Source organism: Hipposideros armiger, unplaced genomic scaffold (genome assembly GCF_001890085.2).
Source record: "Hipposideros armiger isolate ML-2016 unplaced genomic scaffold, ASM189008v1 scaffold_902, whole genome shotgun sequence".
Taxonomy (NCBI): Eukaryota; Metazoa; Chordata; class Mammalia; order Chiroptera; family Hipposideridae; genus Hipposideros; species Hipposideros armiger.
Genome location: NW_017732252.1, coordinates 429,373 through 446,271, shown reverse-complemented (window position 1 = coordinate 446,271; position 16,899 = coordinate 429,373). Strand labels below are relative to the sequence as shown.

Below are 16,899 nucleotides of genomic sequence, written 5' to 3'. Positions count from 1 at the left end.
AACCGGGGTCCTCTGGCGTCCCAAGCCAGTTCTTAACCATCGCGCCACTCAGCCGGCCCGCAGTTTACTATTTTCTAAGGTACGTCTTTTAAAACAGATGTTAAGTGCAAAGAAATACAATTATATTTGCCCTTCAAAGTAGCTATTAAAATTTTAGATGTACATATTCTTTGGCCTATCAGGTTCACGTCTAGAAATCTATTCTACACATATACTGATAGAAGTGCACAAAAAATATATGAAAGGATGTTTGTTGCAATATTGTTTATGCGGCAAAAAAATGGTGATAATGTAAATGTCCATTAGTATAGGACTGCTTAAATGAATCATTGTTCACTCCTAGAATGAAATATTGTGCCACCTTCGAAAGCATGAAGTATTGATATAGAAAGATGTCAGAGGACCTTACCGTAAAAAATGGGGAAGAACAGTGTGAAGAGTGGAAACCCATTTGCGCACTGAAAAGGATATCTGTATTTGTGTCTATGTATATACATTTCCTTAAATATGCATAGACTATTCCTGACATGGTGCACAAAATCTGTCCAAAATCCTTACTTTTAAGGAACAACTGCAGCAATGTCTATGAAGTAGAGATTTTTCACTCTTTACCATGTACCTCCTGAAGTCTTAGAATTTTTTTCTATAAATATTTATTGTTTTTAAAATAATGGCTAAAAATAAATATTAAAAATAAAATTATTAAATTTATTTTAATAATTTTATAATATATTTTCATAAATTGAAAAAGCCTTTTCACAGTAAGGCCTTCATCCAGGACTAAGATTTTCAGGTAGGTTAAGCAAAAAAATAAAACTGTGTTACTTTCGTTCTTAGTTTAAATATTGATTTATAGTGATTAATTCCTGAAAAAAAATCACAACACAAAAGTTAATTTCCACCATTATTTAGAAAAATTACATATACCACTAGTTGAGAGCCTCAAAATTTGCATTTTAATAATCAAATTGAGGAGATTTCCCTCCACCCCCAACCCCCCAGGGTGTTTATGCTTCTCTTGAAGTGTCAGGGAAACATTTGATAATGAATCAACCATATTGAGCTCTTCACTTCATTTTCAGCGTTAGGCTTTTGTGCAGATGGGGCCTGGTCATATGCTGTTTTTGGATTGACTCCTATTTCTCAGAATCAGAAATTAGTGAAAGATTGTTTTCCATTATCTAATCATCTATTTAGCCCTGAGATAATGGAGGATTGTTTTAAAATATGAATTCTTTGTCCTTTTTATGATTTAATATAACATGTTTCAAAAGTTGGTATTTTAAACAAAACTTTTGTAATTGATAAAATATTCCTTATATGCCTTTGCTTCTGACATATTTTCCCCACACACAGAGACTTGTCATCTTCCATTGTTCCCTAACCTGATACCACAATTCTTGTGATTATCATTTTTGTTTCTACTCTGTCTCTATCTTTTTTTTTTTCTCTACTATCTTAATATCTACTGTTCACTGTGTGTCTTAGACCTCAGGGAGATCTGATTGGGTTATGTAGTCACTATCCAACATAGGGAAATACTTTTAGATAGAAGTCTGTCTCTATCCAGGTCACATCATTGACTGTTGGCCAATTTCATGTCTGGCCAATAGAAAGGTGGAGTGTTGATTTCTGGTCCAATCAGATGTGTCCAGGAAGGAAAGGTTGTTTAAAACACAAGGACCTCTGTCATTCACTTAGAATCTAATCTTATGGACAGCTCACCAGACCAATACCCGAACAGAGGATATTTAACATTATGTTACATGTACTCTGAGCCCTATTCAAAATACAAATTAAAACAAAACAAAATCCCCCAAAATCAGTCTAGGGCAATGCTTAGACTGGCACTACATAACCCATGGATTCTGTGTCCAACTTGTAAATAGTGACGGGGAAGTAAGTAACACAGGCCTTGCATTAACATGTTCACACAAAGTTTGCATCCCTACTTGACAACTTCTCAGGATGCCAGCTTTGGCTCTCAGAGGTTGACTTCCTGTGTAGAATAGAGAAAACAATATTTCTTTGTAGGATTGATGTGAGGATTTTGCATATAAATTGAATATGACAATAATTGACACAGTAATTATAATAGCAGCAAACATTTATTGCGTACCAAGTGCCAAGCATTATTCTTAGCCCTTTATGCAGATTAGCCCTTCAATTGCCTATGAGATGATTTCTCCCCTTTGACAGATGATACAGAGACGTTCTGTAACTTGCTTGAGATTACACAGCAAGTAAGTAAAGTTGCTGATAGCTCACACTGTCAACCACTACACTAAACCAAACCTGCTCAGGGAGTCAGTGCCCAGCTTTGTTTCTATCCTTAAGTCTGTGGCCTTCTGGGTTCCACCCTTGTCTGTCCCACATTTGAAGTACCAACCTATTTTATCCTCCATCAAATCCATCCATAATCTTCAGTTCATGATGCTCAGTGTCTCCCTCTGGAATTTAAGGTGTCGCAAGGTTGGCTTCTACTGTGTACCATCTTACCTGCCCTCTACACCCTCCCCAAAGCTGAGGTTGGCCCAGTCTTGGGGGATTACCTCCTGAGGGGCAGCAGTCTGTAACCAGGCTGCCTTCCTTGGAATTTTAGTGAAAAAAAAAGTCTTCAGCCTTGTTACATCCTTGTGTCTTCCTGTTCTCTCCCATACTGGTCAAGCACAGAATGTTTTAGTAGGGTTAGTCCTTAAGCCAGACTACGGAGTACATAACATTTGCCCCCTTTACACCACCCATTCTATCAGTTTGTCCTGTTTCACTCTTCCATATCTCAATGGGTCAGTTTAACTAGAAGCTTTCAACTTCTGAAGAAATAGGAGATTGTTGGGGGAAGGGGAGAAATCATGGAGAGCAGTGCTTCTCAAACTTTAGTGTGCTTGTGAATCATCTAGGGACCTTGTTAAAATGCTGATTAAGGCACAGCAGATCAGGGTGGGGCCTGAGATTCTGCCTTTCTGACAAGCTCCTGTGATATCAGTGCTGCTGTCTAGACCACACTCTGAGGAGCAAGTATTTAAAGACCAAGGCACCATCCTGAGATGGCACAGGATTCCCCTGTTACTTTTTCCAGGACCATTTACTCCAAGGAAACGAGTCTCTCAGTGGAATTTAGTTAACGTGATTGGTTGCTAAAAGAAACGTCTCGATTTCAAACCCTACCCTAGACTGCTTATCAGTAAAGCCATTACTGGTTGGAGAAAAGACTTCTATAGACTTGTCGAGTTTTGATATAAACACTGCAAAAATAGGCATTTCCTCCAATCAGTTTATTTGGGTGACTCTCCAATGATTTATGTTCATTTTTACTGAGCTTTATGTGAAAGCATCATCTTGCTGCCTCTCCAGGTTGAGTTTCTCAGAACTGGGGAAATAGATGATGAAACTTATTCTGGTGCAAGGGCCACATGTATATTCCCATACCTGTGTCTTTGTTCCTTCTCTCATCACCTGCATAAAAGGAGAGTTCAGTCAACTTTTATTTCCCAGTCTTTTGATTTGGAGTCAGCTCCCTGGGAACGCTTATGAATAATTCCGTTAGAAATGGTTGGATAATACTAACCTGAGTAATGAAGTATTGTGCAGAGCTTTCCATATGGCAGTGCACTGTGGGCAGAAACCTGTGCAGTGATGCGGCCAGTTCTCCCTGTGATGGCAAAGGCTTATGTTCTTTATTTCTGTTTGCAGGGAGGAGAGCACTGTTACTACCAGGGCCATATCCGAGGAAACCCGGCCTCATTTGTTGCATTGTCAACATGCCATGGACTTCAGTAAGTGTCCACAAGTTGTTTTTGGACTACCCATTCTTTCAATCATTTACTTTCTTTATTTTGAATGCACTGTGATCGAAATCCCTATTTTATGTAGAAAAGTAATTTTGAATCAGTGACGGATCTGATCTTTTTCTCCTCTGTGGTTTATAAACCTAGCAGATTTTAAAATTAGAGTTTCAGGAATCAGGGGCATTGGAATTATAATATGATGCCTGATAGTGATATTTGAAGCATTTTTCTAGTTTCACCCAAGTTGAGACAGTTGTAGTTTGGGGAACTTTGGTCTCTGTGTCTGTGGATGTTTAGCCCCTGGGTACCAGTTGTACTCCCACTCCTCCTCCTTGATGTTAGTTTTTATATTTTTGTGGGACAATAGAAATTTCAGTAGATGGAAGCGTTTGACTTCTTGCGCAAAGACGAAAGGCTGCAAGTGACCTCAAGTGTTTCAGTGTTCATGTGTTTTAGCCCCGTTTTATGCCAGAATTCCACCTACCTAGCAGCAAACTTTGGGAGGGTCTGTCTGTTCTCAGAAATCTCCAAGGACCGGAGTTCATCCTTCCTTGGGGCCTTGCTTCCTTTCTCATAAACTTCATTATCAAAGAATGTTTGCTGATGTTTAACAGGGGAATACATCTACTTCCTCCGTCCTGTCGATAATGGTGATACAGACACAGGTGGCCGTCTCTCACTTGTTTTGTAAATCCTTACAAAGCCACCACGTCATTCCTCAGCATTCTACTTAAGCCAAATCATTTCAGTTCCTTCTTATTTGTTTCGCTTTTTTGGGGGCACAGGACAAGCCAGCACTTTAATAAAGTTTTGATAAATTTTGTTTGGCAACTTTGAAGTACTTCCTATCTGTTACCAAGTTAGAGAAGAGAGGTGGAATTTTCGTTTAGCTAGCCGTTATTGAGCATCTGCTGTGTGCCCGCCACTATGAATATTAAGGCGATTGGAAAATGAACCCTGCCCCCAAGAGCTCAGCCTAGTGGAGAAATGAAGTCTACCTCAGCTTCCTACTATGGACTATGATAGGTATATTTGTTTTCTTGGAGAGAGAAAAACACAAGCTGAACGTGGGCACTGAAGAATGAGCTCCAGAGAAATGCCACTGGAAGAAAGTGGAGTGGGCCCTGGAATGGGGTTTGATAGAATATTCCTATAGAGGGGTTAGATGGACAGGTCTTAAAGAAAGCAAGGAAAGAGATCTAGTGTTTACGTAAAGGCCAGAAAATCTAGCTAGTTTGCTTAAATGGTACCTCTGGTTAGGCTCTGGCAGTAGGTATGTGAGAGGCAGAAAGGAGAGTGTGAGGTTTCGTTAAATAACCAGAAAAAGAAGGTCATATGCCTGAGAACATGGAAGATGTCTGTGTGCCTATTATTTGTTCTAAAAGACTACTTATTTTGAATAAATTCTTTGACTAGAGAAACATTTATACAAACAGGAATTCATGCCTAATACCCGAGGGCCTCAGTTTTCTTATCTGGGAAAACAAACGTTGAAATCCCCTTCGGCAGTAAAATTGTTATATCTGATCTCAAGATGAGCACAGCTGTTAGCTAGGAATTGTACACTGGTCCTGTTGACACTGTGACAGCAAATGTATATTGTGAGAGAGTGATAAAAAACGAGGCTTTTTTTTTCTTCTTTCTCTTAAAATCTCAACCGAAAGTCACTTGGTAAGCATTTGGCCCCATACTTATTCCAAATTGCCTCCCAGTTTTCCAAATGGACATGATATTGTGAGAACAGAGAGAAGGTACCACTGCCTCCTAAGGGCTCTGATAGAGCTGAAACCTAAGACCCATCACGTGCTTCTAAACCTACAAAGTCATCTGAAAGAAAATAAAAAAGTAACTTTGAGGAAATTTCAGTGACTAGATCAGGAGAACTCAGAGCCTGCCTCAGGTGTTTAAACTAAGTAACATTTACTTTTACCTTCGGAAACCTCTTCATTTAAAACTAAACAAAAATAAACAGAAAACTCACTGTGTGTCTAGAGACTGTCAGGGTTGTGTACAAGTATGTTTGGGTGTTCTTAGACTTTCATAAGTATGCTGGATACGCTGGTTTCTTTTTGTTATTTATTATTCTCATCTTGATTTTACCTTTTGATCAAAAATTACTAACAGAAATATTTTGGGGAGGTATTACTAAATATTAAATAATTTATATTGTCTCAATGGCAGTGATTTAAATATGGCATGTATTATTTCATCCATGACTCATCTTTTATAAATTACCAAGTACATATTGAGATTTTTCATTTCTCTTGATTTACTGAATTCAGTAAAAGAATAAAGGGGGAAATAATTAGATTTATGTCTTTTACATAAAGAACCTGCAGGAGCACATTTTTTTCAAATTTGAAGGACTAATGGGCAATATTTTGGTCCTGGTAGGCTTGACTTGAGGACAAACTGTTGTTACTATGTGAACCTTAAAGAATGGAACCAAATGTAAGTGTATTGCCCTCTTGTGGCAGTTTCTAAGAACGGCTGTTTCCTTTCACATCTTTTGATGCAGCCTTTTAAAATTTTAGTTCAATTGGCTTATAATGACTTGGTCCTAGCTGCAGGTTTTTATCAAGTATACTGTGTGTTCTGGACTCAGTACACTTATTGGAATTCATATAAATATAACAGAAAGGGGCCAATCCTCAAACAAAGCAAATAAAACATATGCCTTTTAATTGTTAAAGAATTAATCATGGCATGTTGTCATGTAGGGAACCCCAGGATCTTGTAGATAGAGATGGTATCCGAATCTGCATTCTCTACACATGTGTCATGATGTTTAAACCCAGTAAAAATACCTGATTTTCCCATTGGACACTAACCTAATGTATGAGGAAATAACACCCAGTACTAGTTAAATGAAATAATCTGCTTGCTACCTAATCAGTGTTACCATGTGAACTTTGGTAAAGGGTAATGGTTTTATACAATTTTCTTGATGAGTCTGGCCGGGTCTCATCAGGGGCAGGAGTAATGCATACTGCCATATTTGGTCTACTGTTTGGAAAGGGCTTATCCCACTTGATTCCTTAGGCATGTATTGTCAATAATATCTTACAAACTGCATCTGTTTATCTTTAAATTCCAAATACAGTGTCATCCAGATTCAGAGAGTGCACTTTTGGCTGAAAACCTTACAGATGTGAGAATAGCCGTTCTAAGGGTATGGGAAAACATTGAGGACATGTGGAAGAGGTTAAGGCAAGAATGAAAGAATTTGGATGGAGGCAGAGCTGGAGGCCATTATGATTACAGCTCAGGGGAAGTAGCCGGTTTTACCGAGCCTTCAGTGAAAGACAGATACTGTTCCTTGGTTAACAGCTTGGGTGTCAGGCAGTCATTTCCTCCTAACGCTGACAAATGACTGCAAAAGATCACAGCTTTGCCCGCCCTCCGGATGCCTGGATGATATGACATATTCCTTCAGCATCATAAAGGGCTCCATTTCAGTAGGAAGACTATGTTTTCCTAAAAGGATTAGCTGTCAGGATCTTTCTGAGTGGGAGTTGAGGCCATCTGTAACTTAAAATGCCTCCAGAGGATTTCCCAATTGGCTGATAGTCATCTCAGCCTGAGCGGTCCGGAACTGAACTCCAGCCTGCACCCCGCTCCCTGCGTGCTGCTTCCTTGCACCCACCTCATTCTGCTCCTCCTGCAGCCTTTTTTCATCTCATTAAATGGCAGTCCCATCTTGCCAGTTGCTCCGGTCAAAACCTTGGCGTCCTCGCGGACATGGCTCTGCACACTCCAGTGCAAATCTATTAATAAATCCCATTGGTTCTACTTTTGAAAAATAGCCCGAATTTGACCAATCCTCATGAACTCTTCCATTACCACCAATATCTAAGCTACCATCTTCTTCCGCCTGGGTTATTGCAATAATTTCCCCATGTCTGTCTGTGCCGTCCTAAAGATTATTGTAGCACAGCTGTTGGTGCAATTATTTTAAAGTTTGAGGGAGATCCTTCCCATCTGTTTAGAACTCTGCAGTGGCTCCTCATCTCTCCGAGTAAAAGCCCAGGCCATTGGAAGGGTCCACCTAAGATGGCCTCACGATTGCCCTGATCTCGTTTGATGGCACTCTTCACTCACTCACTCTGCTGCAGCCATACTTCATGCTCAGTGCTCCTGGGACATGCCGAGATTCTCTCACCCTAGGGCTTAATGCTGAAATTCTGTCTGCATGTGGATCCTTATGGCTCATCTGGTCACGTCTTCCAAGTCTTTGCTTAAATGCCGTCTTCTCTGTGAAGCCTTGCTCTGACCCTCTATATAAATCAACAGTCTTCTGTCACTGGCCCCTGCACCCAATCCGCTGGCACCACATACTGCACCTTAACCTGCTTTATTTCCCTCTAGAATTTATCACCACCTCATATATATTTAGTTGTTGATTAGATGTATTCTTCCTGTCCTCCCTAGAATGCACATCAGCACCCTGAGGGCAGAGAAGTGGTCTGTTTTGTTCAGTACTGTATCCCCAACACCTAAGCAGTGCATTGTAGGTTATCTATAAGTATCTGCTGAATGAATGAATGAGTGAGTGAGTGAATGTGTGTAGCTGATTACAGATAGGCAGTTCCAGAACCAATCTGCTTGGGCTCTATTCCTGCCTATGCTCTCACTGGCTATGTAATTTGGGCAAGTTACTTCGTCTCTTTTGGGCTTTGGTTTCCTTACTTGTAAAATGTGGATAGTCATTATACCTAACCTCATAAATTTGTGCAAAAGATTAAATGAGTGTAAAGTTGGTAAAATGTGTCAGCTCTTGTTAGTAGAGCGTCTTCCAGGTGTGTGGCAGGTAGGACGTTCACAGGATAGTCCCTGACAACCTGCATCAGAATCACCTGGAGATTGTTTAAAATGCAGCTTCCTGAGCCCCAGACCAGAAATCTGAGGAAGGTCCTGAAAATTGTGCATTTTTACAAGGTCTCCAGGTGACTATTTGCAATTAAAATTTTAGAATTATATGTTGGAAAGAGGAATAATGGATCACAATTAGAGAATGGCAGTTCTTAGCCCGGGGAAGGGTCTGGATGAGGAGACCCTGCTGCTTGTGAGTAATCAGAGGGGGGGGGGTGAAATTAAGCATGCATGTGTGTGTGTGTGTGTGTGTGTGTGTGGTGTAGCATGTAGTGTGTGTGTGCTATGTGGTGTGATGGTGCTGATGGGTGGGACTGGAAGAGGGTATTGAGAAGTAAACTGGTCCTCTGCTGCTGATTTTGAAACGATTTTGCTCTGAGGCAGGAGTTGATAGCCATGCCTAATTCTTCTCTTGTTTCTGGCAGTGGGATGTTCTACGATGGGAACCACACCTATCTCATTGAGCCAGAAGAAAATGACACCTTCCAAGTAAGTGCTCCTTCTGTTTGGTGTGGCAGATGGGAAAACTGAGCATTCTTTTCTCCTCTTTTTTCTCTCTGCTCTATTTTATTTTCATATTTTTAGGGTCTGGATAGTAAGTGTGTGTGTGTGTGTGTGTGTGTGTGTGTGTGTGTGTGTAATTAAAATATAAATAAGTCAGAACTACAAATGTTGGGTTTGTTTTTTTTATTGCTTTCATCTGTCTCTTACTCCTCCTTATGTTGGAAACACTTTCCCTCTGAGGTATTCTGAAGCCTTCATTTCTGTCTCTCCCATAATGTGCTGTGATCTGTCTTAGTCTGCTCAGGCCGCCATTACAAAATACTGGGCATCTTAAACAACACAAATTTAGTTTCTCCCAGTTCTGACGACTGGAAGTCTAAGATCAAGTTGTCAGCAGGGTTGGTGTCTTGGTTGAGGGCTCTCGCCTTGCACGGCCTTCCCGTTACGTCCTCACATGGCAGAGAGAGCGAGCTGTGTTGTTCCTTCCTCCTCTTATAAGGGCACCAGCCCTGCTGGATTAGGGCTCCACCCTTAGAACCTCCTTTAACCTTTATCATTACCTCACAGACCCTATCTCCAAATATAGTCACACTGGGAGTTAGGGCTTCACCATATGAATTTTGGGGGGACACGACACTTATTCTGTAACAGATCAAAACCACAGATATGGGATTTTTCATTTTCCATCCCCGTTACTTTTCCAGATTCAATATTTTTCTCTGTTACCCATTGTCTTTAAAGCCCTGGGCTGATGAAGTTGAGAGAAATCTAGGTTTTCTCAATTCTTCCCTCACTTTAGTTGAAATAGTCATTTCCCACAAATTAGAAAAGGATTAAGTTAATATTATAGACTACAGATCAACGTAATCCACTTCCATTCTAGCTCTGTACATACAAATATTCTTCCTTGTGCAATGGAACATTCGTCCAACACTTAGAGAGGCAAATAATTTCAAGAACTGTACATTGTTTTGCTACCCATAATAAACCTTGTTTGGAAAACTATCTGTATTGTGTTTTATTTTCTGGGTCCCCACTGCCTGCTGTCCTGTCACTTTGTTGGACTGTATGATTTTTTTTTAAAGATAATATCATGAAACTTGACTGTTTATGGTATTTCTTATAATTTTAGTAATTGAATGAAGCCAGATGAAGTTATTTGGATTTTCATTCATTTCTCTTAGATGAAACATGGCTTTTTAACTTTGTGTAACCCTTGAGTTTTGGAGTGCCATTGCATTTGGGCACCTGCCGTCCACGTCAGTGTGCTTCCCAGTCCCAGAAGAGCTCCTTAGCGCTGCAGCCGTTGCCTGGCAGAGCTGGCTGGCTCTGAAAGGCGGTCAGGGATCCGTGGAAAGGAACCAGCCATAAAAAACATTAACCCACTTACCCAGATGTCTTACTTCTCCTTGGGAGATAGTGCCATTCATTTATTCTCCATTACTGCAGGCTCTGGCTTCTCGGTCTGTGAAGGCATTTTGCTTCTAAAAGGATATCACTCTGGTGCTGGGAGAATACAGGAGTGAGTGGCAAGGGCTATGCAATGGCTCAACCCTCTTTAAACCCAGGAGAATGTGGAGACCACTGTATGGACGGTGTAGAGGCCTGACCACTGCACTGTACACCTGAAGCTGAAGCTGAATAACATTGAATGTCAACTATAATCAAATATATGTATTAATATATAGTCATGGAATGTGGAGTACAGCATAAGGAATAGAGTCATTGGAATTGTAACAGCTTAATACGATGTCAGAGGGGTAGTAGATTGGGGGAAGGGAATTATCACTTTGTGAGGGGTGTAAATATCTAACTATTACATTGTTTTGTGCACCTGAAACTAATAGTAATTTTTCATCCTCACTTTTTTTTTTTTTTAGCTGAGCCATCCTGCCACCTGTTGGCAGCTCAGCAGCAGCTCAGCTCAGGCCAGACTTGAACCACTGTTGCTCAGAGCTCAAACCCTTGAGCGAGTGCTTAACCAACTGAGCTACTCGGCCGGCCCTACTAATAATAATTTTTTAAAAACTTATGGTTCTTCTAAGGGTCACCGCTTCTCCTGCTTGCCTGAGGCTGGAGATACCTGGAAGTACATCCTTAATCTCTGTTGTTTGTGTTGTTTCAGGAGGATTTCCATTTTCATTCGGTTTACAAATCCAAACTGTTTGAATTTCCATTGGATGATCTTCCATCGGGTATGGTATTATTCTTATCGTGACTTAAAAAAAGACGACTTGAATAATTTACTTTAGTGCTTTTAGAGCTAATCTATATGTGGAATATCATTAGCCCATGACTGCTCATAACAGTTTTAGAAAGAAAGTGAAGTGCCATCAAGAGAGAGGATAAAATGCAGACCGACCAGCTCATGTTTACAGCAGATGAGCTTGGAAAGATATCGCTTCAGCAAATAGAAGGAAAACTTTTTAAAATTATAAGAGTCAAAGATAGGTACTACAGGAGAAATAATGCTAGAGCAAAATTTGGTCTGCATAGATATAATATATAAAAATTCACTTTAAAAAAATATTTTATTGGGGAATTGGGGAATTGGGGAAGGGGAACAGTGTTGAGGAATTGGGGACGGGGAAAACCCACGTTGTTGTTCTTCAATCTTAGTTGTGGAGGGCGCAGCTAGCCCAGCTCCAAGTTCAGGTGCCATTGAGCTGCCCATCGGCAGCTCACGACCGCTCAGCTCAAGGTGCTGTGTTCAATCTTAGTTGCGGGTGGGCGTAGCCACCATCCCATGTGGGAGTCCAACCGTCAACCTTGTTGTTAGGAGCAGGTGCTCTCACCAGCTGAGCCATCCTGTCACCTGTTGGCAGCTCAGCTCTGGCGCAACTCACTGGCCCATGTGGGAATCGAACCGGCGGCCCTGTTGCTCAGAACTCACGCTCTTAACCAACTGAGCCACTCGGCCGGTCCTAAAAATTCACTTTTTGTGAAACACTGAGTTTGTAAACATAGGTACGAACTCTTAATCATTTTCTTATTTGTTGTTTTCCTCATTATGCCCTGGCATTTTAAGAAGGAACTGTTATAGATTAACATTTTTATTATTATGTGCTATTTGTGAAATTAGTCTTTTCTGCTCATGTGCATGTATAAGCCCATTTATTTATAGATGTTGATTAGAGAGCTGCATCCATATGGTTACGTGACAACTCGGGCAGAGCCTTCATTCTTTGGCCCTGGAACTGATTATCCCGAGTGCTGTGCTGGACTCATTTGTTCTCCTTCCGAAGGCAGGGCATGCTCTGAATATCTGCTGTGGAGATGTTTCCCCCCGTATTTAGTGAGACCTGACCATGGCCATAGCACATTCTGAACTGTAATCTCACTTTAATCTTTGTGACAGTTCTGTGAGATTGATACAATTATTTTCATTTCATAGATGAAGAAACAGAAGCTCTGCTAGTTTGTCTTTCCCAGAGTCCCACAGCTTATAAAAGACGGAGTGGGGGTTTGGATTATGCTGCTACAATGAGCATGTTTGCTGGGCGAGAGGCACAAGGGCAAATGGAAAAAATTACTAGACGGAAAGCAAATCCTAAACTACTGCTTAGGAAAATGACTTAAAAGTTTATACTGTCTCCTTGTCAGAAAATTAAATCAGTGTTTTCTAACACCCCTTCCTCTCTGAAATAAATTTGTGACTCCTGACCTTCTGCAGTTCCCTTAAAGAGAAGTAAAACCCACCCCTTCCCTCCTGCTTCCAAGGGATAGAAGGACCTATTTTGAAAATTTTGCAAAGGGGCATATAGATGCTTTTACTTTACACAGAAACTTTAGACTGCTCCTTCAGTTACTTTATAGAACTTTTTACAATCCCTATTATAGGAGGAAAATAAATCATGACTAGCTGCCTGAGAATAAAATTACAATCTAATAGATATTACTGGAAGAAATGAGCATTAATTAATATTTAAAGTAATACATAAAATCCCCCCCCCAAGGACTTTATTGTAGGCTTGCCATGATACACTCTTATCATTTTTTAAAAACTTTGCTTACGACTTCTTTTCAACAAAAACTTTAGAAATGACTTGGCAGTTTTGCTGGTATTAAAAATGAGTTTTGAACATATTTTTTGAAAATTCAGGTCTGTCTCAATTTGTTTCTGGTTTTCTTTTCTCATCAGAAGCTGGCACTGTCAATTTTGAGAGTGTTTGAATTTCAAGATGCTTAGATTTGCTATGATAGCTTAGAAGAAAACAATAAATATGCAAATAAACATGAAAACTGCAATTTTGTGAGATAAGCTCAAAAGTAAGCTTATTTATTTTTAGTTTAATAAAGTCTCACTGGGTTATGGGTTACCATTACCTTGTCTTGCAATGCGTTATGTATTTCCCAGATATAGATTATGATCAGGTGTTCTCTTGTTTGACGGTAGAACCTTTTGTTTCACATGACAAGTGTCCTAGGAATACATTTTGAGAAAAGCTTATTGATTTCCTATGGACCACTTATCATTCAGCTTTTTAAAAATTACTACAGTGAAATACACAAATTTTGTGTGCTGTTCGATGAGTTTTGACACATACATACATCCTTGGTGAGCTATAGCGTATTCCCATTACCCCAGTAACTTCCTTTGTGTCGCGTCCCAGTCAGTGCCTTCCATTTCTTCGGTCCCCTTTCTGACTTATTTTATTTGGCCATAGATTAATTTAGCCTGTTGTATGTAGAGCTTTATACAAATGGGATCATGTATTATGCCCCGCCTCTTTTCCTTTAGCATATGCCTATGAAATTTAGGTTGTCAGGGTAGCAATAGTTCATTCTTCTAAATTACTATGTTTTATTGTATGAATATACCACAATTTTTTAATCTAGTCTGCTGATGGACATTTGGGTTGTTTCCAATTTTTGGCTATTTATGAATAAAATAACATGGACATTCTTGTAAAAATTTTTTTTTGGGATACATGTTTATATTTCTTTGTGAAATACCTAGGAGTGAAATTATAGGGTTGTAAGGTAGGTCTATGTTTAGCTATATAACAGCATTCCAAACTTTAGCATGCTTCCGAAACACAGGCTGCAGGCCCTCTCTAGAGGTTTTTAGAAAAAACACTTTATTGAGGTACAATGGACATACAAAAAGCTATACATAATTAATGCACACAACTTGATGAGTTCGGAGATACATATACATCCATGAAATCATCACCATAAGCATATCCATCAATTCTAAAAGTGTCCTCCCTCTCTCTCTCTCTCATTGTTATTAGTGATGGGAACTTAGCATAAGATCTACACTCGTAACAATTTTAAGTACACAGTATAGTGTTGCTGACTACAGGCACTAACTACAGCTGCTGCTGCACAATAGATCTTCTGGAGGAAGGATTTCCTCATCGTGTACAACTGAAACTTAGTACCCGTTGACCAACAGCTTCCTGTTTCCCCTTCCCTTAGCCCCTGGCAGCCACCATTCTACTTTCTGCCTCTATGAGTTTGACTATTTTAGATGCCTCATTAAAGTGGTATTTATTCGTGATATATTTATGTAGCGTAAATGTGAACACACTAATTAATGTTCTATATTATCATTAAGTGCAACATTATAATTATAAAATTCATAATATCATACAGCTATATAATTATAATTTATAATTGATTGTCGATAATCACAATTATTAACAATAATTAAGGTATAATTATATAATTTATAATTGGAAGGGCTGGTAAAACTTTGATTGCCTTGTAAGAAAGCAACATAGAGTAATGCACTAAGTTCAATTTTATTTATATTTATTTCCTTTCAGAATTCCAACAGATAAACATCACTCCACCAAAATTTATTTTGAAGCCAAGACCAAAAAGGAGTAGACGGCAGGTATGTATTCACAGGTATATGTCATGATGTTTAAAAAAAAAGTTGACAACTGTCAGTCAATTGCATCTACATTACGTCTTTGTGAGAGGGTAAATATTAGTTCAGGCATTTGTCAGGGTGTGGATCTGTAGGAGCAGTGGAGATGGGGCCATAGTATTACACAGACTCAAAAAGGATTCAAGATAAGGGTGATAATATGGTTATTTATCATGTAAATGGGTTATGGGGGGCCCCTGCTATGACATCTCAGGTTCCAGAGGCTTCTTTGCTTGCCTGGTATGCGCCACATCAGGAAGCTACTTGTATGGTACCTCTCTTTGTATTTATCCTTTTAAAGATACTGTCTTCAGAGTGACTCTGTCAGCTTTGAAGCCAAAAAATGCTATTGTGATACTTGAGATACTTTGGATTCTGGAATATAGAATTAGGATGTCTACTTTATGAATCGTCAATGGATCTTGAACGTATAATAATAACACTGTTTGCACAGTGGCTTTAAACCACATGAAGTAGGTACTATTATTCCTCTTTCACAGGAAAAGAAATGATGGCTCTGAAATTTGAGAATGACTTGTGCAGAATTATGGAGCTGGTAAATGGTTCAGACAAAATAAGAACTCTGGTCATCAAAATTAAGTTATGATCACCATTGCGGTGGTGGTGATTGTTGTGAGTGTGTGTGTGGCATAAAAAAACACAGGATGAGAGAACTATTGTAGATATCTAGTAAGATCAACCAGTTGAAGGAAGCAGGCATTTTCTTTTTAAAATATGTTTAATAAGTGAAATAAGATGCTTACAGACAGATTTCTAATGTGAATAATAATGGCTAAATTTTATGGAGTACTTACCATGTGTCTGGCCTTGTTCTAAGAATTTTAATTGTATTAACACAGTTAATCTTCATAATACTCTTATGAGCAAGGTATTAGTATTATCCCCATTTTACTGATAAGGACATTGAAGCATAGGCGGCTTAAGTAATTTGCCCATGGTTACATTTGGTTACTTAGTGACATAGCTGGACTCTGACCTGGGAAGTCTGGTCTCAGAAAAGTTCTTATAACCACATGTGTTCTACATACTGCCTCTCAGAAGCCCTTGTGTTCCATGAATTACTACCATGAGTTTTATATAGTGAGGCCCAATTTAATAGATAAAAATAATTGCCATCAGGATTTAATTTGAAACAGTATTTATTTTCATGAGTTATGAACTGAGAAAATAGGATAATTTTCTGTTGACGTGGTCCTTGATGTTCTTCATAAACATCTGCAGTACCCAGTCATATGCTGAGCAGACAAGCCCTTGCCTTCTCTTTCTGAGAAACCTGTGGGCCATGGAGGTGAAGTGTTATCAGGCTGTGTGGTCAATATGGCACCTCTCTTGACATTAAGAAAATGTTGAGACTTGTTAAAAATTCTACTGTATTAACTATTGGGTTTTCAGAAAAGTCATTATGCATTTTTGCAACGAAAAACAGAAAAAATATGTCATGACTTTTCCGGCAACCCAATAGTAAGTTTCAGATCTCTTCCACAATTAACAAGGCAGTTACTAATATCCTAAAAACACTCATTTTTAGAGACTGTTGTCACTGGATGCCGTTTATATTATTTTTTGGTTTCCAAACACAAAATTAGAGTCTGTGATTCCCTATCAACTTGTTATAAAGAATTTTGGGAAAAAAAAAAAGTTTTGGTTTTTTTGTTTGTTTGTTTATTTTTTTAACTTTGGGAATGTGTTAGCAATGAAACAAAAATCCACGTGGCAGAAATTTTTTAGTTTGTTTTAAATGCAGTACTCAAAACACACATGCATTATTGATTTAGGTTTGATTGTATACCCTCATCACAAAAATGGCCCTTGGGCAAGTGAACAAAAAGATTT

General features: G+C 39.1%; 1 protein-coding gene across 1 annotated transcript in view; it reads left to right on the top strand.

The window, feature by feature from the left end:
- Positions 1 to 3,699: 3,699 nt before the first annotated feature.
- ADAM22 (ADAM metallopeptidase domain 22) overlaps positions 3,700 to 16,899 on the top strand; it is an 86,051-nt gene continuing 72,851 nt past the window's right edge. Inside the window, exons 1-4 of the mRNA XM_019630350.1 lie at positions 3,700 to 3,776; positions 9,086 to 9,149; positions 11,290 to 11,359; positions 14,939 to 15,009. Of these exons, the coding sequence (XP_019485895.1) occupies positions 9,090 to 9,149; positions 11,290 to 11,359; positions 14,939 to 15,009 (201 nt within the window). The 5' untranslated portion in view covers positions 3,700 to 3,776; positions 9,086 to 9,089. The remainder of the gene's footprint in view (positions 3,777 to 9,085; positions 9,150 to 11,289; positions 11,360 to 14,938; positions 15,010 to 16,899) is intronic.